General features: G+C 38.3%; 1 protein-coding gene across 7 annotated transcripts in view; it reads right to left on the minus strand.

The window, feature by feature from the left end:
- Window positions 1–26,229, minus strand: part of LOC121314706 (golgin subfamily A member 4-like) — a 91,750-nt gene that overhangs the window by 52,905 nt on the left and 12,616 nt on the right. For 6 of the 7 annotated variants that reach the window (XM_041248249.1, XM_041248250.1, XM_041248254.1 and 3 more), the window contains exons 3-11: window positions 23,898–23,960; window positions 22,957–23,349; window positions 21,065–21,112; window positions 18,696–18,752; window positions 15,345–15,443; window positions 12,596–12,740; window positions 11,698–11,885; window positions 10,146–10,229; window positions 8,927–9,074 (exon numbers count right to left, since the gene is read on the minus strand). In XM_041248249.1, the coding sequence (XP_041104183.1) occupies window positions 8,927–9,074; window positions 10,146–10,229; window positions 11,698–11,885; window positions 12,596–12,740; window positions 15,345–15,443; window positions 18,696–18,752; window positions 21,065–21,112; window positions 22,957–23,349; window positions 23,898–23,960 (1,225 nt within the window). The remainder of the gene's footprint in view (window positions 1–8,926; window positions 9,075–10,145; window positions 10,230–11,697; window positions 11,886–12,595; window positions 12,741–15,344; window positions 15,444–18,695; window positions 18,753–21,064; window positions 21,113–22,956; window positions 23,350–23,897; window positions 23,961–26,229) is intronic. The other variant, XM_041248252.1, reaches the window with a different exon arrangement.

Consider the following 26,229-nt stretch of genomic DNA (forward strand, 5'->3'; position numbering starts at 1 on the left):
GCTAAGGGGACCATTGTTATCATTGGTTTGCACATTTTTCAGTAAGTCATACAACAAATTCAACTTGTGCAACTTCTACATAGTTCTTTTGGATGTAACAATGAAAATGAAACACTGAACAATGAAATCATGAATCGTTAAATGACTGAGTTAATAAACCTCAGTTTATTAACAAAGCAGTTAACTTGCCACACATTTGTACAGCTTGTTTTCTGTGTACATAACTTAATAATAAGCCTATAACAGTACCTGTTTATTTTCAGCGAATACAAGACTGATCACATAACATGGATCCATGGAAACCTGAACTGAAGGCAAATTAAATATAGTACTATTTGATTCGCTGCTGGCTGCTCCAAAAAAGCAAGCTAAATGTAATGTTGAATTTCATTAGCTGGCTGTGATGTAATGCTTTGTCTTTGACCACTGAGGTGTAAGACCATGGAAAGAGCACTTTTTCAAATGATTGTCTGTTTGAAAACAATGGAATGAGACAGAGAACAGGCTAAAAAGGAATGAAAAAAAAAATGCTATTAACCGATCAACGAAATCTTGAATATCGTTTTTATTCCAGAACGTAATAATTTATTTTGTTTCTTTTCCACGAAAAATATATATACACCCACCCCCCGTTATATCGCTCCTCGCTATACTGCAGATTCAGATATATCATGGTCCTGGAGTTGGCTTCCCATTTTTACTGTCTAACTCCGTATGCCTTAGCTGCAATATACATATGCACTTGGATTTACTGTTAGTTTTATCTCATACTACACATCACAAACAACAATATACAAAACAATAAAAAACAAAGTATTAAAATCATACTGTTATCATATGCAGACGTATTGCACAATAACACAAAGCAAATTAAATATCTACTTGCTGAAGCAGTTTTTATTTTAGCCAACAAGGTTTTCCACGTGTGGCAGCAATGCACTAGCAAGTGTCACAGGGCAGTGACGTCAGCTTCCTAGCAACAAGCCTCATATGTTGTTGTTGTTAAGAATGGATTATTTCAATGCAGCGGGTTTGTGCGTTTGAGAAAGGAGAGGAAGACTCAAGAAATTAGTTGATGAGAAGCAATTACCCTCTGTGTGCCGCTTTTTATACAAAAAATGAGAAAAAGCAGGGTACATAGAGGATTTAGACACTGATGCACCCGATAAAACGAGAGAGTGGTTGTACAATATTTATCTGTTAGCCTATTTGTTTTTCTATGGGTCTCCCGGTATATCATGGCCCTCGATATATAGCAGATTTATTTTGGACCCTGACACCCGCGATATATTCAGTGGGTGGTGTATTTTTTTGTTTATCGTTCCGGTTCCCGTTCTGTATCCCTGGAACAGTGTACAGTGCAGTGATGGCTTTATCCAGTTTGATAGGAGGAAGTTCAGGTATCGAGTTATCCACTAGTCTTTAATAGTTTTTACCCCTTTGGTACCAGTAATAAGTGTCAAGTAAAGCGTGGTTTTGAATTAAAAAATTGAGAGGCAGGATGCATATATCTTATATGGAGAAAATCCGGACCAATACTATCTGTCGAATTAAGCAAAGGTGTTGAGTTATCCATCAATTGAGTTAACCGAAAAAAAAAACAAACAAAAAACTGGCTTTGTCAAAAGCATCTGCTGATTCTATTATAAATGGCCCAAACATTTCAGTTCAGAATGCACTTATATTTAGCTTCTGTAGGTCCTGGTTACTAAATATCTAATTGCAGTAAAAGCTGTCTAAATCAGCCCCTCTACAAACCGGCATTCTGTTTAATTCGGCACAATTTCTAGGTCCCTATTGAAATGAATGGTGTAATACACCTTGAATCCGGAACCTGTCTATGCTGATATCCGACAATATTTTAAATTCTCTTTTGCCTAAAATCAATGCAGATTTGATTGAGCAATCTGGCTCTGGGTCATAAGATTTTTCTTTTCTAAGTTTAAAACTAGAATTAAAACATAAAACTAAAACCAAAGCAAGACATAGTTGTGCTTATTATACTGTGTATATACTGTAACAAAGTTTTTTTTTTTTTTTGTTTTTTTTTGGTGCAGTATTAGATTTTTTACAGTAACTGTGTAATTCAGCACACTGACTAATCCAGCACAATGTTTCAGTAATGTAAATCACTCATACGTCTAAAGACACCATGGCCTTATTCTGCTAGGATCACATCTTTTTTCCTAGTTTTAGTAAAGTATAATTTACTATGCATTGCTTAAAGGCCATTTGTTTGAAAGATGTGATACAACACAGACTTTTTTCCAGCCTTGGTTAGACTTAATTATCAAAAAAGAGGCAAGATACATGTCATACATCAAACACACAAAGTAACATTTACAGTATTCATGCAGTAGCACAGCCACATATCACCTCAAGCACAGCACAGGCCACAGGGTAAGATAGTGTTAATGGGACAAATGGTCAGGGCTATGAGGCACACAAAGAAAACAGGTCACAGTTACACACAACAGAAAGGTCATTCGGAGGTAAATACTATGGATCTCAGGCAATCTCACCTCACATTGAAGCTTACAACATTGCAAAAAGGACAGCTCACAGTCCTCACCAGATCACGAAACACCAAGGAACTTTTGGGCAACTTCTGAAGCAACTTGAAGGGATCTTTCTTAAACAAATTTCACCATGTGAACAGATCAAGCCACAAATTCTAAGCAATCTTTATTTAAGACTTGAGAAAAATTGCTTGAAAATGTCCGCAACAATAACAACATGCTTGAAAAGTTGACACAAAAGATTGCCTGGTGTTACATGTGCTTGAGAATATATATACACTGGTATACAACAATGTGTGAATTGTCTAAAGAATATTTAATTTTGTGGCTGTTGGGATACACAGTGGTTGTTTCAGTGGGTAAGGCAAGAATTGTATCAATGTGTGCCCATACCCACACACAACCACCATATCGTCTGTTTATCAGTACAAAATGAATATGAATACTGAGCCTGCTGTAACATCATCACAAAAGACAGTATCTGAAGCACAGGTGAAATTCTCTGGCCTGGCTAGCGTTTCAGAAGTATTTTTCTCCACGATGCTGCTTACAGATTTAAAGAAATTAAATAGGCTTTGGAAACATCCACATGGGTAGATAATTTACAGCAAATCCGTTATGTAAATAAATAAGGCTTATTATTTATTTATTTATTGTTATAAATTTTGAACCTCCAATTATTTTACCCCAGATTTTCCCCCAATTTGGAATGCCCAATTCCATCCATCTATCATTACTTCTCCTTCACCCCAGCGATTCCCCACACAGCTCAGGGACCCGAGGCTCAGTGGGCATTTTCCGATCCCACGGGCCAATTGGCGTCTTTTTACACCCAGGAAATGGAGAGCGGATGTCTGCAGGCTACCGGCCTCTGGAGGACAAAAACCAGCCCAGCCTAGCCTGCAGGGGTTGCCGCAGCATGGTGAAGAGAAACAGTCTAAGCCGTACCCCACCTCCCCAACCCCAGGAGCACTGAAGCCAATGCGGCGCTCCCATGGAATCCCCAGCGAAGGCTGGCTGCTTCGCACAACCAGGCTTCGAACTTTCGATCTCGGGGTGTATGACTCACCCTGCACGCCATGCGGCAGTGCTTTTACAAGGTGAGCCTTTTGGGGACCCCATAAATAAGGCTTTTTTTGTTCTGTCACTAAACAACAGTTTATTTTCACGTTCAAATATTCTTCCGAATGGGAGACAAATGTTTTGGATATTCATTTAATTTTAATTAACTGACAATATAAAATATAGAACTACGCAGCATAACAGCTGAGAAATATCTCAGGAAAAAACTAAACCCTGCATGAAGTTTTTAACTAAATAAAAGGAAAACACACTTCTGTACAGAACAATGAGTTTGTTCTTGTCAAGATTAGGTTAATGTATTTGAAAACTGCTTGCTTCAAGGTTTTAACTGTTTTATTTTGTATTACCATGTTTGCCGATAAAGTTCAAACGTTATATCGAAGGAGAACAAACATTGTATTTTTTGTGTTTTTTTCCCAAGCTATTTTAAGCAATGTTTGTTCGTGCATTTTGTTTTAAGTTTACATTATATGTTATAAATTACTTGGCTAACCAATTTTATTCATTTGTTTTATGATGTGGGGTGGGAAGTTTAGGCTATTTAAAATTGGTAACTTTTCAATTACCAACCTAAGTGAGTCTGTGGGCGCTTGTTTTAGGCACTCCTGAATGCTGTTATTTAGAATAACCAATGTTATTTATAAGTTTTATAAAGCTAACCTTTTTATTTTTAAACCAAACAAATGCTTCTTACAACTGTATTAGCAAGACACTGCTGAAATACAATTTTGGCACAATAAATAACATTCAATTTTGGCTATTCATTTCTACTCTAGAGCTGTCCATATGGCAATGAATGCAGGATAAATCTGATTTCTTGCAATTAGAATTGAGAGAACACAACATCAATTTTATTTTTGGGTCACAACAACAATTAATTGCATGAGTGTTAGAAACAGTATCCACCACTTCCCATATTAAAAGAATCTTTAATCAACTGCACCTCGTGCCTACAAAAGGAGGAATTGCTGTCCTAAAATAAGTAAATAGTAACAATGTTATTATGGGGAAAATACAGAATACTTTCACTTTTTAAAAAAAATAATGGCCCATATTCATTAACATGTTTAAAGGCTGATTTTTTTTATCTTTTAAAAATATCACGGAATAAACAACGATAAGCGTTGAATATTTAAAAATAATTCACTGTCTCATTAAAGACTATGGATTATTTTCTTGTGCCACTTAAAACATTTCTTCCTAACTGCTACCTGTTTGATAACGTGATTCAATTGATTGTTAATTCGGTAATTTGTACCCTTAGTTCAAACAGTTAAAATGTTTGAACTAATGTATTGTGGGAATGTTGGAAGGAATTTGAGCTTGAAATCCCACCTACACTGACAGAAGAGTTTGTTGTAAGTGGAGATAGTAGTGTGGACTATGTTTTACATGTAGAACATGAAAGTTTAACTAGAAATATAAAAAATGCAAAAAACAAAAAGGAACGTGAACCAGGAACGGAGAGTAAAGTTATCGATAGTTTTGCCAAACCTAAAACTGATGAAGACCTAAATATCATTTTCAACGATCGGTTTTCAAGAAGTACACAACTGGGCTGTGCAAGCTTGTTGAAAAATGGTTAAAGCCAGGAAAGAAATACAAAAGCTGAGTTTAAATCTAACGGAAATTTAGAGATGATTAAATTGTTGTTGTTCCTGTCCAGAAGACATGTGAAATAAAAATAAGAAGGGGAGTGTTTACATGGAAATGAACGACTGTTTATAAAGAAGCTTTGAACAATAAGTATAGACTTTTAACCCTCAAAAACAACCCTCTCAGACGCACATCTATCATGTGTACTGTACATGTAAGTTTGATGCAGACAGACGGAAAGATGCCTCCATATAAGATTCCGATATCAAAAACCTCAGCATATGAATTTATCACCACATCTACAGTGCCGTGAAAAAGTATTTGCCGTCTGATTTTCTGCATTTTTCCATATTTTTGACACTAAATGTTATCGGATCTTCAACCAAAATCTAATATTAGATAAAAGGGACCCTGAGTGAACAAATAACACAAAATGTTGATACTTATTTCATTTATTTATTGAAGAAAGTTATGCAACACCCACCCTTAGACTCAATAACTGGTTACGCCACCTTCAGCAGCAATAACTGCAACCAAATGCTTTCTGTAGTTATCGATCAGTCTCTCACAGTGCCGTGGAGGAATTATGGCCCACTCCTTCATGCAGAACTGCTTCAACTCAGTGACATTTGTGGGTTTGAGCATAAACTGTTTGTTTCAGGTCCTGCCACTACATCTCAATGGGGTTTAGGTCTGGACTTTGACTAGGCCACTCCAAATGTTGTTCTAGGGTTCTTTGTGACTTCCTGGACGATTTTACACCTTGATCTTGGAGAGATTTGGGCAGACGGCCACTCCTGGGAAGATTCACTACTGTCCCAAACTTTCTCCGTTTGGATAATATGGCGCTGACTGTGGTTTGGTGGAGCCCCAGAGCCTTAGAAATGGCTTTGTAACCCTTTCCAAACTGATAGGCACCAGCAACTTTTTTCCGGAGGTCTTCAGGAATTTCTTTTGATCGTGGCATGATGTGCCTCTAGGACCTGTGTGCTGAAATCTGATGGTAAGGGCCAAAGTTAGGCAGATTTATATTGGGGAGGGCTGGCCCAAATCAGGCCTGATTGTTAACCAAAGTATTCAAACAGCTAACCCTAATTATCCCTTTAATTGGGTTGAGTTAACTAGGGGGACAATAACTTTCACACCTGAAGATTGCATGTTTGATTACCTTGCACACCAAACAAATGAAAGAAGCACCAAACTTTGGTGTCAGTTTTTCTCTCAGACTCCCTCTATATACTACTACAACCCACAAAAAGAACTGACCAAATTCAATGGGAAAAATGTGCAAAAATGCAGAAAATCAGACAGGGGCAAATACTTTTTCACAGTACTGTACATAAGAGGGGGATAACACATTTTAAGGTTTAACTATTAGTAACTAAGTAACAAAGAATAACACGTTTGAAAAACAATGCCATAAATAACTAATGAGTAACCATATATTCATAATAAGCACCAACAAAATCAAAGCAATGAAAGAGAACATTTGAACAAATAACAGATTTATAATTGAAAGAATAAAAGATGATCTATTTATCCTCAGATTTAGTTCCAGGAATGTTATCATGACCAGTCTTGAATGTTACTTCTAGTGTTGGTCATCTTAACTTCTTAATTTAATCGTTATTGAGCAATGTTCACATATCTATTTTCTTTTTTTTTCTTTTTAAATCAGTCTAATTTTAATATAAAAAATTTAATAAAAAAAAGGATGCATATAAAAAATTGCCTGAGATACAAAGCATTTATTTTGGACAGCCTAGCGCAAGCATTCCCCTATGCTGCAGAAATAATAAAGAGCCCTTACCCCAGTCCTGTTCATACAAGGCTTGGGAAAGGCACCATGATTCACTTATTGGCATGCGTGGATGTACAAAAATAAAATGGTGTGTAAGAATTGGGTGCACCCCATGGCTATGAAACACATATCTATAATCAGTGTGCAATTTAAATAATCAATATGACAGCATTTTATTAAAACAATGATCATCAAAGCAACTTCTTATTTTTTTCTTTGCATGTTTTAATACTGTGACAATTTACAATAATATTTAACGTATATCACAGATGGGAAGAATGTTAGGACGTCTTGTGGTTTCATAGTTTACTGCTATACTGTTTTGGCTCTCCTCTTACCTTCTCTTCTGTAAACCACATACATACTATACAGTAAACATACTATGGGTCAATTGCAATGAACAAAAAGCTGCGCATGACCCTGTGGTTAGTACTTCAGGACTATACTAAACCAGTACGCCAGTTGGCAGCAATTGCAACGAACCAAAATACCCCAGGTGCGTATTAAAAAAGGTTCCCAATTGCAACAAACTCCAAATGATGACTGCTGCCCCCTAGATGTTCTGGATATACGGTACTAAATTAAACCACCAAACTTTTTAGACCAAGCACAAGAGTTACAGTACTAACTCGAGTTAAAACAAGAAACCTAATTAAAGCCAGCAAGGTCAGCTGTGCTCTTAATTATTATTTTGATAACCTGCCAGCACGCTCAATCTTCCACTATTTAACTGTTTTTTTAAAGAATAAATGTATAATAAATGTAGATATGAGATGATTAAATTAAATTGGAATTGTCACAGGGTATGTCCTCTTCATGCCGCATGTCACCTGTGAAGAATGGCCCATTAATGTAACATTACTGTTTGCATTTACTAATAGCCAATATTCTGACTAAACTGCAGTGAATCTTACCAGGTGTTCCTCGGACAGATTCTTGTGTGACAACCCCAATGCTATCGCTTCAATAGCTCCTTCTAGTAAGGCAAGCAAACTGGGCATAAACGATGTAATTAGGCTGTACATCATGGGGAAAAGGACAGGCGGACGCTCCGCTCAGTTGCTGATGGCATTGCTAGACAAAACAAAGTTTCTGCTCTGTCAAGTAATTCTGTGCACGACCGCCTGCCATTATTCCTTTGGTATGAATACAATGAATATTACACCTTTATATATTTGGATGACTATTTCATATCTGATTACATTTACAGCTTTGATACATTTTTTTGCAGAAAAAAATGCAAATGCTTAAAATCACATAAATCTTTTGAACAATAACAAACTGGAATCAATTGGTCTGTGAGAAGCACCCACGCAGATGAGGTTTGGAAATAGTCTTGATCCTCTGCTGTGTATTAAACATGAGGATCAGCTGATGCCAAACTTGTTTGTTCGTTGCAATTGGAACTAACTTTATCCGGAGCTTGGGATGATCCTCAAGAAAGTACTAGCTAGTCCACAGCTTAGTACACTTGATACTTACTAACTCCGAATGTTTGTTGCAATTGACCCATTATATTTAAGGGTAGAGCTATACAGTAAACATACTAAATATGGACTAAAAAATAATAAAATCAGAAGCAATAGTTACTGGACCACTGTAGTACTTTGAAACATGTGAGAAATCCTGGTTAAACTTATAAAATAAAACTAATAAGTTTGCCTTGCTTTTGTGTAAAGCTGTGTGGAAAAATTATGCAAAAGAATGAAAGAAAAAAGCTTACGTATTAAAAAAAAATTGTTAACAGAATGTAGAATGCACACTGGCATAATTGAAGGAAATACTAAACTAGTACACGACACACAAATAATAGATTAAAAGAACTGTTCAAATCATATTTTATAAGACAAACAAGAGTTGAACTGGACAATGGAATGGAAAACAATAATCAAGCATGTGGTATTGAGAGAAGTACAGAGTTTCTTACCGTCTTTCTCCGACTTCTCCTTCTGCTCCTGCAGCTCCTCGCGCAGTGCTGTAGTCTGCAGGATTCTCGAGCGGAGCTGGGCAATTTCCTCCTCTTTCATCTCCAGAGTCTCGTGCATCTGCCTTTTGGTTTCTGCAATGACCATTCCCTAAGAAAGGAACGCCAATCAATAAAACAATAAAATCATGAATTAAAATCAGCATTCCAAGTTTGAAATCATAGAATTAATTTTGTTGAACAACAGTTTCCTTTTATATACATTAGTGTCCATGTTGCTATAATAAATATATAATAAACATGCTCCCATAACTAAAGTGGTGATTAAAACATCACTGTCACTGTTTTCTGACTTTCTGAAATTCATACAAATTCAACTCGACGACAACAAATATGACGGACGGGATATAAACTGGATTGTGCAGCACTCAGCAAACCAGACGGAGACGGAGAAAAACTTTTCTAACTACGTGGTATGAACTTCAAAAACATTTTCTGTTATTTATTTACTTACTTATGCTGTACCAACTATATTTAAACAAAATATATGTCAATATTTATTTACGTACGCTGTAGCCGCTATATTTAAACAAAATATATAAAGTCGTATGTACTATCCAACCTTACCTCAATTACTTTTTTGACGGATTCATGAAATGAGAAAATGAAATGCTTTTTTAATTACCTTAATTAATATTATGTAATAAATGTATCCTCACCAATGGTTTTTACCCCGGTTTTCTCCCCAATTTGGAATGCCCAATTATTACAATTTTTTTTCATCCCTGTTCACCGCTGCAACCCCCCAGCGACTCAGGAAATGGAGGCTGAAACACGCTTCCTTCAAAACGTGTTCCTGCCAAGCCGTCATTTTTCACACTGCAGCTCCACAGCGAAGCCACCAGACTTATAGTGCCGGAGGGCAACACAGATCTGAATGGCTCCACTGCAGACCTGCATGTGCCCTATCAGCCACTGGGGTCGCTGCTGCGTGGTGAACCGTGGATTGCCCTGCTGACCTAAGCCTTCCCTAGTCAAGTAGCGCTCGGCCAATTGTGCACCGCTCCCTAGGAACCCCCGGTAACCGTTGGCAATGACATATACTGGATTCGGACCTGCGATCTCCAGGCTATAGGGCACATCCTGCACTCCACATGGAGCGCCTTTACCTGATACTCCACTTGGGAGCCCCCATTCTCTCCTTTAAACAGACTAAACCCACCTTATCTTGCTCTAGCTGTTCAATCAAATTCTTGGCATCCCGGAGCTGAGTGATTAGTTTGGTCTTTTCAGCAGTGTGGAGTTCCTTAAGAAAACAAACAAGAGCAGGTGTCAGAAGAGATAATGACAAGTATCTGCGCGCCACAGAGTGTCTGTTGTTTGTTATTTAATTACTTCCTGCCTCAGACAGACAGCTAGTGTAAACGATCGCATATGATAACACCAAAACTGACAGAAACAGTTTCACATGGGCGATGCTCTAGACAAAAGATAAAAATTCCTTAGTGGCAGGGTCGCTGAACAAATGGCAATAAAATTGGGAAAACAACAATCCAATGACCTTAGAATCCCTCTCTTCCATTAGCACCCTGTTCTGTTTATGAAACTCAACAAGCAAACAAACAGCAGAGTCAAGGCACACGTCTAGAACAACATAAAACAGGAAGTGAGCCCACTGGAACAGAGGGGGATAATGGAGCATGACAGCTCACAGACAGATGGGCTCTGTGAGTGATTAAGCCAAAAGACAGCTAGAAAAACTACGACTGCAAACATCATAAATAAAATTAAAAAAATCTTTTTTTTACTTGACTGTTAGTGACTGTGGCAGAGGGTTGGTACTTTTAGTTGTATGCAGAGTGTCCTGAACACAAAGTTATTTCCAGGTTTTCAATGACTAATGCTGCTTTATTTGCCTTACTTTACATTGCCTGGCAACAAGAAGGATGTGGAAATTCCTATTTGACATACTGATCTGTTTATACTATACCCCCCCCCACCCCACCCCCCACAAGTGCCCAAAAATGTTTTAGTCACATTGGTGACCATTTTAATATAGAGTCTTGTACTATCATTCGATATATAACTAATTAGTATCTAATCTATGACTGAGTGAATGGGCTTTTAATAGCTACGTAGCAGAATTACGAATGACTTAAGTTTGATGAGTCTAGATCCTAAAGTAATCTGGATTTATTAAGGACTTATGCACAACTATGACAAAAACCATTACACAGAATCACTGACGAAATACAGCAGCATTAGTTTAAGTTTCACATAGTTTATTTACAGATGGTTTTGCAGACCCTGTTTAGCAGTAATCTTGGACTACTCAATGTGAATTTAGGTGAGGCAATCCAAGATTAGATCCAATCTGTGAAAGTAGCCGATAATGATAATTACATACTTACATAGCTAACTCCAGGTTCACTACTGGATGACAATTATCTCAATTATGTGGTAAAGTGCTGTTTCTATGTTATTAGCATTAACCTTTGTTACAGGAAAAAGACCCCATCTTAGCCTTGATATTACATTAATGGCTGTGCATAGGAAACTACTGCATGCGAGACAGGTGGGGTCTTGTTAGCTGTGGTATTAAATAGAAGAGCAGACCAAGTACTCCCATGCAACATTTAACATTGATACAGACTACATACAATTCACATAAAAAAAACAAACAAAAAAAATGCTTGGAAAACAAAAATGATGTACAAGGCATTAGCAGCAGTGCCTGTGGTGGCAGCAAATTCATACAAACACTAGGACACTACCTTGATTTTCTCCAGCTCCTGGAGGCGCTCCTCAAGCTGTTCTTGTAGTGCCTCCTTTTCGCTGCCGAGCTGTGTGGAGCGCTCCTTATGCGTGCGTAGCATCTCCTTGCACTTCTGCAACAGGTTCTCCTGCCGTCTCACTCGCTGCTGCAAGACCTCCAGAGTCTTTGAAGCATCTCCGTTGCCATCTAGTGGAGAGAGGTAGAAATTGTCACTACTGGCAGACAGTATGTTGATCAGAGCTTGCTTGGCAAACAGGTTTTTTTTTTTTTTTTTTTAAAGAATACAATGAATGTTGGGAGTGAGCAAAAGCTGGTGCTAGCACACCATTTTCTATAATAATTGTTTGTTTTTGCTGGAAATACCATCACAAAGAAATTGAGAGGATAGGACTGGTTCAAAATGTCAGAACTTTTACACTTAATTTATTTTCATATCAAGTATACAATTGCACCACACACAGATGTTTGATTTAAAACATTACTAAAGGACCTATATGCATAAATGCTATTTTGATTGTACAAAATAATTTTGATTGTATTTTACTGTACATATTTTAAATGCAAACTCCAGTTCTGACATGCTGCTTCCCACATAAACTTCTTTCCCAAAGACAATTTCCTATGTATCCCTATGTAAACTTACTTTGGATGCCTTTGGAAATACATTCACAAATGCGATCTACAATGTAAATGAGCACAAATGAATTACAAATATGCCTATGGCTAAGTAGTCTGTGCCTTCTGTTCAAAAGAAAGGCACAGTGCCAAAGTCCCTGTCTAGGGTTGTTATGGAAGTGCTAATATCTTCTCAGTACAACCCAACAGGTAAAGAACATTCCATCTCTTTGTTGCATGTCTTACAATACTCTTACCTTCAATTGTTAGAATACTCTTACCTTCTGACAGGTTAGCGTTTTCTGTGCCAAGCTCCTGTGTGGAGCTTTGAGGCTCTGATTCTACCTCCTGTCTTTCTGCAGTGGTCAGCTGGGTTTGGTCAGCATTCCCCTGACCACCGTGTAACCTTTGCTTCAGCAAGGTCACCTAAAACACACAAAAATGGCCATACAATGCTGTTTACTTCACTGCTGTCCAAGACAGGCAAAGATATTTATGCTGGAAAATTTTAAAAAATCAACTGAGGGAATCCCATTTTTATAGTGTTGAAGAACAGAAGACTTTAAATATTGACCTTGGTAAATCCCAAGGGAAATATATTCTCAAAACAGTTGGAATACTGTCAAAACATGTGTACTGCTTTCCTATGCTTGCAAATAGAATAGGGAAAGGGTATCGGAGGCAGAACACTTTAATGCAGGGGCACCGTTAGGCCGCACCCCAGTATTTTCCCCATCAGCGACAGGAGAGCCCGAGTCCCTTCGATTGATGCTGACCGACCCCGATGCCTCTACGCTCACTTTCGCTGCCAAGTCTGCAGTCCTATCACATGGTGCGGACAACTCAGTAATTGGAGGGTAGGGGGGCAAGCCGTGATTTGGGGGATAATTAACAGACAGCAGACTTATTCCTGCTCTAGCTATCTCGGTGCTGTGGGTGGGCAAATGGATTGGTTTGGAGCAGGTGTCAGATGGGGCTGGAGATGGACGACTTCTTTACATTCTTGCGATAGAGGGAGGTTGTCATTTTGTCGAGCAGCAGCTGTGAGATTGGGCCCTTGCTTGTACCTTGTTGTAGAGACACAGAGAGAGACGACAGGCTGAAGCCAAGTAGTCTGCGTCTGTGAGCAACTGACCCTTTTTGATCTTCGAGCTTATATCACACCCAAAACCTGTGTAGTATCTGAGGTTTCTCTTGTGCATTTTCCGTTCTCAGTGTTAGGTCTCGGTCTCTTGCACCCAGGTCATAAGAGAGACATCCATCAACAAAGTTTCATCAGTCTGTTTTCTTTTCTGTCTTTGTGTGCAGTTTGCGTATGATGACCTGACAGTAAGACTGAGGCAATAAAACAATTGGAATGAATGTGCTCACTGGTTCACGTCATGTACTGTATTGCTGGGTTTTCAGCTTGTCTTGCTGCAGACTGCCTAGCGAGAAAATGCTCAAAATTTCACCACTTGCCATAATTCTTCAAAAATGTTTACAAGGAGCAAATATTTAATTCAAGAAAATGAAGAACTATGAACACCAACAGCCTACTTGACTAGAAAAAAAACTGAACCGGTACTAACCGGTATTTCATTTCGTTCGAACCGGAACGGAACTAAACAAAACTAAAACCAGCCGCTTGAAACTTTCAGAACTGGTTCGAATCCCTGCATTCTCTAGCACAAAATGCGCATTACATTTACTGTTTTCCATTATGGTATAGTCTTAATTACCATGCCTGCTGCTTTGGCTGAAGAGATATTACCTGCTCATTACCTAACTAAGGAAGCTGCTGCACAATTAAGTCATCCTCAAACTCATGACGGTAAACAATATAACCAAATCTACTACCGGATTCTACAGAGTCAACACCCCGGGTCGTAGAGTTGACGTTAAGGCAAAAGTGTTGGAGGGGTGTTGACTCAAGACGGGCGAAATAACAAGCAATATTACTGTAATATTTTTAACATTAGCTAGATAGATTACGTTTAGAATTAGGCATGTTTAAAATTCAAAAGTCACAGCACACAACTACATTAAAGAATCAAGAAATGCAGTTAACATTTACAAAATGGTGAAATACAAAATAAATAGTTTGCCTGAAAAAAGGGTGCAGTGTAAGTCCACTGTATTATACGTTTTAGAATTAGGGATGTTTCAAATTCAAAAAGTAAAGCACAGCACACCGTTATGCTAAAGAATCAAGAAGTGCTGTTACAGCGCTTCGGCAGAAACATTTTGATCAGAAAACTACAAAGCAGCAGCAGCTCAACCTGGATTCTGTGACACACACGCAGGAGAAAACATGTTACTTTAGTTTTAAATTAAAAACGACTTTCATTTTTACAGTTTTGTATGTATATATACCTGTTTACACATACTGTTTCTTTTGAGATTAATTTGATTACAGTTTTTATTTTTTTTGAAGTGGATTCATAAAACACACATTAAACTTTAAAGCTGAAGTTTATTGACAAAAAAATGTATTGTAGCTTAACAAGAAAGCGTAATCAATCAGACTGTCTGTATTGTAATTGTGCTTACAATTTATTCAATCAATGCACAGAGCAACTACTGTACTACACAGCTTGTTCTACTCACCTGAAGCGTGAGATTTGAAATCTCGGACATTATTTGCACATGGTTATTTACTTATTATTAGAAAACGGTGAAAAATTGACACTTCAGCTAAAGGGGGGGGGGGGGGGGGGGGGGGTCTACCTAAAATTTGCGGGATTCCCGCAAATCGCACACTGAAATGCAAGTCCTGTACCTATTAATGGTTCTGGAGCATCTCCAGAAATGAATTACATTTTAGTGAGTTTATCCAGGAAATCAAAAATAAATAAATAAAATGTTCGCTCATTTCACATAGTTGTAGCCATTTTAAATATAAAAAGAGACACTGACAAAATGTAGCTACTTCTGTTCATCTGGGGCAATTGTCCTCCAGATTAGTGTCACTCTGGAGAGAAAGTGGTTACGAATTCAATTAAACTAAGATGAAATCAAAGTATTGTCCAAAGTGGCAAAACCCTCTACCTGAGTCTGGAGAACCGTGATGTACTGATCTTTCTCCTCAAGTGCAGCATCAAACTCCTCCTGTATATGCTTCTTAGCCTGTTGGTCCATCTGCAGCTCCTACCAGTCACAGAGAGATCATTTTAAAAACCACAATCCATGGGTCTGAACAAAGGAAACTTAAAGTAGCACACACACTCCCGCAGCGTATAACAAAGCTCCTCTTCTAACCCACTTTGAAGATTTATTTCTCCTGTTTTAATCTGCTTTTGGAAAATATCCCAATTTGTTTATAAATAAGGGGTCAAACCAATTTTCTTTTTGGGATGAAGACAGCAGTGGATTTCCTGTACAAGAGGAAGTTAAACATCGTTCTAAAACTTAGTGCCAGGTTTTCAAGGATTTACACAAAATCCAAATGATGAACTCATATGCCATTAATTATTACTTCTAGCAGAGTACGCTCATACATGTTCAGTCTCCAGGCACTCATAACTAATGCTTTTCTGCTACAAAAGCAATTTAACTTTTTGTTTTATAATACTGAGTTTTACTGCGAGATAATTACTTTCCTCTCAACTATGAAAATGCCTATGGTTATGAAAAGGACACAATCCTGTTTGATAATTAACTACAACACAAGGCCAGTTCTTCATGCCTAGAGGCTTTCTCTCGCATCATTGAACAGTAAGCTCCTTCTGGGAACTCATGGAATTGGCACTGAAACGTGTGTATTTAAGAATGACTACTGCCTACTGCACAGCGAAATAACCAGCAAAATAGCTGGTTGTCCTCCACTTCCTCTGCTTCCTGTAATATGGTTTCTTCGCAGGATGATTAACTCCACACACAAAGTGAACCTCCAGTCTCCATGTTGCTTGGTCAGGAAAAACAGACAGATATCTTACCCAGAGATCATTGATATAATTGTTTTCAGCACGAAAGCCAGTGTGTGTGGAGTTCATCATCCTACGAAGAAAACATTACAGGTAAAGTTTGTCTTCTTACCACATATGACGAACTCCACACTCAAAGTGAACCATACTACACGATCAAGACAAGAGGTTAGATGTTAGTAGAGGAAGACACAGACAATACACATTGCGTAAAAGTAGAGCAAGACACACTCAAGTTACAACTCTAATAAAAGTTTCAAAGGAGGCCCAGGTAGTAGAGTGGCATATGTCCTGTATTAGGCAGATTTTAGTTTTGCCCTAATAGTTTTACCCCGTGACAGATTCTGAAAATGTTTTTTTTTTCTAAGGCTGCAACAGAACTCGATGCAGGATGAGATCCAATTTGAAAGTGTCTATTTGGAGACAGGGTCGCCCTGACTTTGTGAGGCTTCTTGCTGAGATCACTGTCACTAGTAATGCTGTTTGCCAAGTTGAGAATTTTTCTTACATGTAGCCAGGGTTCGAACAGAGATTGCAACGATGTGATCATGTGCGAGAGCACAGTGCTGCTCATCTGGAGGTGCAGGGGTTGGCTCGTGCAATTTCCAGGATCCCCGAGATCCAGAACTTCTTGAGCCAGAGAAGAGCTATAAGACAAGAGTTGCTTCGTCTGAACATACTTACCAGAGCACTGTTAGCATAGTGGCAGGTATGCATACAGTAGGCCGGTAGACCACGAAATTTTACCATGGCTGCTCTCCACTGAATAGGTCTACTGCTGAGTAGATCAGCGATGCTATTTTCGAGTCCAGCAAGTAGGCTGCCTGGACTGAGATTTCCTTTTTGCCTCTCAAATGATTGATGTATCCACTTGTTTTAAAACTGGGCAAAATATTTTCAGCACACAACAGATAGCTAGAAACTCGAGATGACTTAAGCGAAGGTGTTAGTTGTGGTCACCAAGCCTCCAATAAGTGTGCTCCCTGCACCAGAAAGGAGGTCTTCGTATACAGATGGGGTGTAAAAGGCCGTAGAGATCCCATCGTCATCCAAGGTTAATGTCGCCACCATCTGGCTTCTGTTGGGGTTCCACAGAAACCTTGATACGGTAGAAATTTGGAAAGGTGTAATTTCTCATGTGTAGTTTTGCTTCTCTTACTAAGAAGACTGCTACTGCCAGTGCACAGGAACTGCTGAAAACTTTGCTGTTAGCCTAGCCCCTATCTTAAAGTGAACTGACAGATGATAGCAGATTCGGAGCATACACGTCCTACATGGGGCCATACTTGCTACTAAACTTCAAGACATGTAACTAGCTGTAAAAGATCCTGTTACCTAGCCCTATAATTAAGTGAAGGATTTCTTGAGCAGGGACACAAGGTTCCTCCCCTCCCTCCTCCTGATGAAGCAATCACCACGATGAACACCCTTGGGGACCCCCCCCCCATTGAGAAATCCCAAAAGGGAACCCCAGTTGGAGAAAAAAGGTATTTACTGCATACCTTGTGTATGTGGAAGAATCATTCAGTTACTTTAAAATCAAACAGTCCCTTGGTTGGAACTGCCTTGATGATGGTAGAGGGGAAGCCATCTTGAATTTATCTGAAAGGATGCAAGTGTTCAAACCCGAGGTCTAGAATAGGTCAGAACTTCACGTCACCTTTATGAATACAAGACACCTTGAGTAGAAACCCTGCCTCTGTAAGGATAAGGAGCCTATTCTATGGCATGTAAGTGGAGCATGGATTGATGTCTTTTAAAAAAACTGCTGTTATATTCTACCAGCCTGCCAGAAAATGAGATTGGTGGTAGGAATATCAGTAAGCAGAAATTTACCTAATTCCCTTTTCTAGCTGCAGGAGAACCTATAGGGCCTGGATCCTTGGCCATACTGAAAACGGCTGTGCCCTTCCTATAAAAACGTGATTAAATCAGCCGTTGCCTAAAAGACAACTGCTTGTTGCAAAACTTCCACAGCTGCAGAGTAGGGTAAGGTCACCTGTCTCACCTTCTTCATATGGGACAGGGGATACTTCAGACCAGTGCAATTCCAGCAATTTGGTTTGTGTGCCTGCTGCGAGTGTGGATGTCTTGCAGTGACAACACTAGCCACAGCCCCAGCGTTGGTGTCAATGAAATCACATGCAGCTTGCACGCAGAGGAAGGTGACGTACTTACCCTCCAGAGGGTGCACCCCCAACTGATGTTGAGCTTAGGCAACATGTAAACCACATGTGAACTCATGGTGTTTGGGAAACACAAGTTTGCAAATGTTGCTCTTACATCCGTTTCACGATTCTGGTTAGGTTAAAGTTGCTTTTGGAAACTGGCCTTGTTTGTTTCTCCTGACCAAGCAGCACAGGAGTTCACTCTGTGCATGGAGTTCATCATACGAGGCAAGAAACTTAAAAAAATTAAAGCTACTGCTACTACTACTACTACAAGCATGCTTACTTCTTAGTAATATAGCATTTACCTCTCGCAGCTCCCCAATCCTGCGAAGTGATTTGTCTTGACATTGACCAAGTATTGCCTAAACAGAAATAAAAAATAATATATGAAACAGAATGTCTGAATTTGACTTCTACCATCCAAGATGAATGTTTGTAGTACTGGGTGAGATGGATGTTTTGTTTGATCATCAATAAACACAATTTCATGTAATTCTAAAGTGAATCACACTTTTTCGACCGAACCAGCCTCCTCTTTTTACACCCAGGAACTCGAGAGAGGATGTCAGCGCGCTACTGACATCTGGAGTACAAAGGTCAGCCTTGCAAGTGTCCGCTTTTAACCTCAATGAGCGCCTGGCCAGCAGGGTTCGCTGAGGTGCTATGAGGAGAAACAGCCCCTGACTGTTTTGCCTCCCTAACCCACAGGAACACCAGAGCCAATGCGATGCTCCCTTCGGAATCCCCAGCGAAGACCAGCTACTTCGCACAGCAGGACATGGACCTGCACTGTAGGACTTGCCATGCTGCTGTGCATTTACCAGGTGAGGCACTCGTGGACCCTGTGAATTAGCCTTTTTAACCATATTTTAAAAAACTCCATGGTAAAGTCAAAAGTTAAAACTGTAAGTATCTAATGCTGAAACATTTGCCAACTTGGCTAATTATTCCCAGGATAAGCAACAGCTTGATTTTTCAGAGCATTTAGCAGCACTTGTGAATCACCCTGGATTGCATCAATCACCACAGTAATTCCAGGATTATCCCAAAAAATTAATTATGCATTCCAAGTGGGTTCCTCAGTACTGTAAAATCTTCAAAAAATGCATATGTGGGTTATCCCATCGGTTATAGTTCAATTCACCCTCTTTCTTAAATTTCTACCTCTCTAAGCAGTGGTGGGCAAAGTGTGGGGCGCAACTATAACTAAAGGGGCAATTCAGACTAAAAAAAAAAAAAAAAGATAGAAAATTTAAAATAAATATATAAATGACAGCTAATTAGTCCAAGTTCTTACCTTTCAAATGAGCCGTTGACAATCACTCTAGAACTTGTGGAAATTAATGTTTCAAGTGGCGAGTGTCAGTGAAATTGTAGTGAACAGAGCTGAAATGGCGGCTTCCATGTATGGGACGCCAAGTATAAAAAGCAAAGCAGTAATATCTGAACAGGTGTTTGTTCCCGGATTTAATGTAACTCGTGTATTGTTTCCTAGATTTAACCAAAAAAACATAAATGTTAGTATGCAGAGAAGGTGGGAAAGCGGAGAGACTGGCTGTCTGAGTGTAAGGGCGCCTCTGCGGGACACAATGCCAAATCAAACGAGTCAATAGGCGGGGGCTCATTTGCATGTTAGCTTCAGATTTAGCTGCCAAAATAATTAATTTTATTTGTGAAAACCCAGATTTACTTTTTCAGATTTAATGGCTGAACGATAATGTTTTCCGGTTTTATCTGTTAGGTAAATGTTGACTCGCCAAGTGTAAAAAAAAAAAAAAAAAAAAATTCCCAGATTTATTTTTCTATTATTATTTATTTATTTATTTATTAGCAGACGCCCTTATCCAAGGTGACTTACAGTTGTTACAGAAACCCAGATTTAACATGTCATCTAAATGCTGTAAAAATAATAAATCAACAAACAAAATAAATTATAGACAGATTTTAAATGTTGAATTTGTGATACGTATTTTCAACATTTATAAAATTAATCAAAGTACAAATTTCTAAATTTCAAAAAAAATGTGTACTTAGCTCAATTTCTTTATTTAGCTAAATCTGGATTTTTGGGGGTTAAATCGAGGGCACAATATTTGATTTACATTAAATCCGGGGGGAAAAAAAAAAAAAAAACGTGTAAAATAAAGTTAAGTTAAGCATTTTAATGTGTATGTCAGTGGGGGGAGGGAGCAACAAAATGTATGCTAAGAAAAGGGTGTGACATATAAAAGTTTGCACACCACTGCTCTACAGTACAGTATATCTTTTCTAAGTTGATTGCTAAAAATCTCCATATCAAGGTCCAAAGAAAGTCCTATACATTAAACTAACATGCAGACACATGAAGGACAAATCAGCTGTTGTAAAGGCTGGAATTTTCAAAAAAAGTGAACTCTTAGAATGCCAGATAGTCATCATTTCAGGCCATAACTTCACCTTATTTTTGAGGCAAAAGCAACGTTAGTAGGGATTTGTGTATTTGGCGATGTTAAAATCATCACTGGGCAATTTCATGCACGGATACATCTGTACTGGAACTGCTTTGCCAGTGAATAATACTGTTCTGAATTCATGTGCTAACACATCAAACAAACTATTACAGAAATGTTGCCATCAGAATCTGACTTTGCATGCTTTGCCTTGACTTCACTAGTTTTCACTATATGCATCTTACCTGAACTTTTTCTTTATCTCTCTGTACCGTTCGGTAGGCAGTGACTAGCTACAAGTGAAAAAAGAAGGAGATATTACTTACATATTCTAGGACATGCATTATAACCAGTGCTTAACTTATCAAAATTTAACAGAAGGGTCATATAAAAATTCAAGTACCAACAAACTCATGCCAAAACCAAACTAAATGCACAAAGAATTTCCATACAGAATACATTTAAGAATAATACATATTTTTTTACATGTCTCTCAGCCCTACTACGTCTGCTACTATTAATAACAATATATGCTGTGTTTTGCTGTGTGGCTTTTGAATTAACAGGATTATACAAAAATCAAACGTCAGTCAAGAATAACAACCGTACTTGTTAACATCTGATCATTTACAAACAAACAAGGACTTAACTTTGAATTGCTAAAATCATCTTACACAAACATGCTTTTTTGATGCAACCTGTTCAAAAAGCAGTAATCCAAAACGCAACTGGTCCCACTTGTAGGAAAAGAACTGTAGTAACCCCTTATTAGAAAACACTTTCACACCTCTACTTTACATGTACACTTATCAGGCACATCAACAGCTTTTGTTGCAAGAAGATTGTGAAAAACACTTGTGTATTTGAATTCACAGAATCGTAGGTCACTGTGTAAAGTAACTCGTTTGGAAGAGATTGCCCATGAAATATTTTTCACTTAGGTCCGAGATGACCTACGCCTGACAGTGCTTGGGTCAACCTGGTTTTCAGACGAGTTGACTATGAACCAGAGATTCAAGCTGACATCATAATAATTAGCCAAGATGTATACTCTGCTGATACATATATTTTCAAATACATCAATGTGCACATATACCAAGCAAAGGGTGTGAACATTGCTGGAATCCATACATATGCAGGTTCTGCTCATTATATTTGTTGTCTCCTGAATTAATCACTAAATTAGTGCTGTCGCAGTAATGTCTCTGAATATAACTTGTTATCCTTTACCAAGGAATCTTCAATTACATGGAAAACATCTCCTTTTCATACTTGGCTTACTTTCTATACAAAATGCAAATACTGTCATCTGTATTTTGCTAGGATAAAATCGATTGACATTAGCCATCTCACTTTCAAAGATGTCCTAAATTATATAGCTTTGGTAATTACATTTGCCAATGCAGGGGGAGGGCGCACCCATAATTAATGTTATTAATCTGGAATGGCATCTATACTGAGCTGGATCTCTCTTTTCAATTTGTCAGAACATCTGAGAGTATGTGACAAGTTCAAAGGCCTGTGTTTCTAAATAATCAGTTGAAGTGGAAAACAGAAAAATAATTTCAACATTGAGGTGCTGTTTGAATTACTGCTTCACCGACACGTGATGGATATTCAAATGTGTATTGATTGCACCACATAAGGAAGGAAAGGCAAGACCTCAGTGACTCGTGCTACCATTTTGAGTGTTGAGCGAGTCATGTGACCTTGGTTTTAATCTCGCTCACTCCAATTAAATGATCTTAGCTGGAGACCCACAAAGTGCTACATCGGCTTCTGTGCTCTCTTGGGGTTACAGAGAAAGATTGGCTGGGGCTAGTTCACTTCATTACACTCCAGGGACCACGACTGGCCAGGCAGTGTGAATGGAGGTTAAGCTTCAATTCTCCTGATTGACTGATAAGTGGATTATATTGGCGAGGCAATATTCACATTTTCCATGGTGGATAAAAAGTTTTCTCAACACAAACAATTACTTAGAGATTCAGGGTTTTAATTTAAGAGTAAAATAAAAGAATGAATGAAATATTATGAATAGTCAATGCAGCACTTCAATATACTGCACACAGTCATTTTGTAGCCTTCTATTATTTCCTTCAATGGGACACAGAGCAAGTGATATTTTTAGACCCACCTCTGAATACTTCCCCCTGTAGATACTCAAGCTCCTCTCCATCCTGCGCAGCCTGTGATGTAGCTGCTCTTTGCTGAGGCTGTCTGTGCTGCCCATGGTGTCCTCTGCCTCACTCTCGATGTCGGAGGGGGGGTCATATGTGGGGGTGGTGGCAGACTCTGGATCCCCCAGGCGGTTCAGGGACTCCCGCGAGGCGCTGCGCTCCTTGGAGGTAGAGCGGAACAGCGACTCCTTGGAGGGAGAGCGGAACAGCGACTCCTTGGAGGGAGAGCGGAACAGCGACTCCTTGGAGGGAGAGCGGAACAAAGACTCCTTGGAGGGCGAGTGAAACAGGGACTCCATGGAGGGCACTCGCAGCTGGAGCTTCTGGGCAAAAGACTGCGCCTCAGGCTTCTACAGGTAAAGAATAAAGAGATTAGCCACTTCAGAAATCTCTAGTAAGGATTTCTTTACAAATAAAACATTCAGCCTATGCCACACCACTTAAAACTAAACATTTTTACTTTTGTGAACAAAAACAATGCACCTTGTGACAGACTGTACATTAAAGCCGTTGTGCCACCTAATGCTCCAATCTTATGCACACTAACTATCTATACAAAATAACTACAAAATGGTAGCCATTAGGTTTGTCACTGGCCAACTTTGCCCCAGCTGTGTAACCCTAACAAACAAGAAGGTAAAGGTTTATAGGCCATGTCAGTTCTACAAATATCATGACATATCCAGAAAAAGACTATTCAATGCAAGATTCTGACCTGGTGCTATTAAGAATGGACAAACAAAGACGCCCATGATAACAATGCTGAATTCTTATTGCACAGTGTTGAGGAGCATACTCTGAGTATTGTGAGGATATGTGTGCACTGTGGATGCCTGTGCTTTGAGTGAAAAAGAGGATTTTGTAGATAAACAGAAGAACTACCAGCTTTGGGACTGACCTGTGGGCTATCTGCTTCATCTCCATTAACACTGCCAGCGGGTCTTGCAGTTTCTGTGTCAGCCTTTTTTAAATTACGAGGAGAGATAAAGAACAGAGTGAATAATACCTGCACTAGAACAAGGTTTTGTTTAGCCACACTTAACAACAACTGCAGCCCACTCCCAATTCTTCTGGTTAAGAATTACTAACTGGAGCGAAGTGCATGTTACCGATTTGGTAAGAGATGCCCTCATGTTAATTGGAACCAAGGGAGTTAAAAACTAAAACAAATCTACAACTAAGCACCCATAAGTGGCAGCAAAAATTAGTAGAGAAGTAACTGAAGGAGCAGTTGGCATTACTTAATTTCGCTTTCTAAAATCATTGTGTTGGACATGAACAGTGAAAAAAAAAAAAATTCACAGGATAGTTCTTCATTAACGGTTTATTTATTATCTGTTGTGGAGGCCAATGTTCCAACTTTCCTTGTGTAATCAGAATAGAGTTTTATTTTGAAACTTAAATTGATGGAAACCCATGTCATTGACAGTTAAGTTTGCCCCATAAACAGGGCATACATATTGAAATTTGTATGCTTGGTGACAGTTACAGTTCATTAAAATTGGGCTTTTAATGCACTAGTTACTATAAGTGGCAAACTGTGGTCTCCACTTGACAGTACTTTATTTTCCTAAATATAATGTATCTACTTTCTGGTCTGCCTGTACATACTTTCTGTCTGCTTGTACATAGTCTACAATTAGAACACTAAATGTAAACTATGTAGTAAGACTAAAAAAACAAAACATAGTACAATGTTTTTACAAACATTTTGTCTGCAAGTCTTTCTCAACATCTTCAATGCAAAAAAGTTTTAAGTCACAGGTTAGGGTGGTGTCAATACCCCCAGGTGGTAAGTTGTGTCTCTTAATGGTCCCACCATACACATTAAAAGATGTTAAAAGAATGTTACCCAAAACTGTTTTCACTACTGAAGACTTATAAAATGGCTTGGATCAATTAAATGATGTGATTGACTGAACAAGATTACATGACCATGCAGTAAGAATAGTCTTACTGAACGGCTAGGCTAGGCTAGGCTAGGGGCGAATCACCTCTGAAGATCAAAACGCATCTGGGTCAATGGCTTAAATAATTTCTTGCCGCCATACTGGCAGCTAAGGATTTAGTTCACATCCTTTTTATTATTTAGATAGATGTATTTAGCAACCCTGATAGTTTTTAAAATTTTCCCAGGAACCAATCCCGTCCCATACACTTTAAATGTTAATGGAATTCTAATATTAGCAACTGTAACTTTAATACTAGTTGCCAGTGCTACAGAGCTTAAGTACTGTAACTTGTTAGAAAGTCTGTAACAAAAACTAATTTGCTTTGTATTGTTATTTGTTGTAGATACTACTATTAAAACACCCACCATGCAGGTATCGCTACGTCCTTAAACAATATGTACGAAGGTCACTATTATTTATTTATTTTTAATATTAATTGTTGTCAATGGTTTTTACCTTAGCTTTCTACCCAACTTGGAATGCCCAACTACTACTTTTATCCAAGTTCACCGCTACAAGAAGAGAGCAGCGCTTCTACTTTTGAACTTCTAACTACTGCGTCCTCTGGATTCGTATTTACAAAAGCTCCTGGTTTGGTTTCAAAATGCCTTTTCATATTGTATTCTTTAACTACTGACACACACATTCATTGCACAATAAATACACAGGCTTTCTGTTCTTACTAGCAAGAGTAGAGAGAGCCATGTTATAGCAACATGAGTAAAAAAAACCTAAAAATCACTCTGAGTACGTAGTATTATTAAGGAGTATAGATATATATATATATATATATATATATATATATATATATATATATATATATATATATATATATATATATATATATATATATATATATATATATATATATATATATATGGGGGGTAGGGGGGATTGGTTGACGATCGTTTTTCACTTTTAGGGTTCTCCCCAGGAATTCTGTACAGCCGGCAAAACATTGTAGCCATTATAGTTTTTTTTATGTTCTACATTTTCTTTTTCATTACTGTTTTTTATTAAGGTGAAGTATCATGCTTATTTAGGCACTCTATGATTTGACTGGATAAAGATAATTTACTGGAGTTCACACAAAAAAAAAAAACAGTAACCTTTTCACTGATCAAAAAAACATACAAAAACATTTTATACAAGCATCATCACTGGGCTTCTGGGTATTGTAGTTTTCAAAGAAATCAATGACTTTTTATAGGCGAATAACAGCGGTAAACGACTGCTTGCGCAGTTTTTTTTTGTTTTGTTTTTTTAAAAAGGTGCAGT

Source organism: Polyodon spathula, chromosome 4 (assembly GCF_017654505.1).
Source record: "Polyodon spathula isolate WHYD16114869_AA chromosome 4, ASM1765450v1, whole genome shotgun sequence".
In the NCBI taxonomy this organism is placed as follows: Eukaryota; Metazoa; Chordata; class Actinopteri; order Acipenseriformes; family Polyodontidae; genus Polyodon; species Polyodon spathula.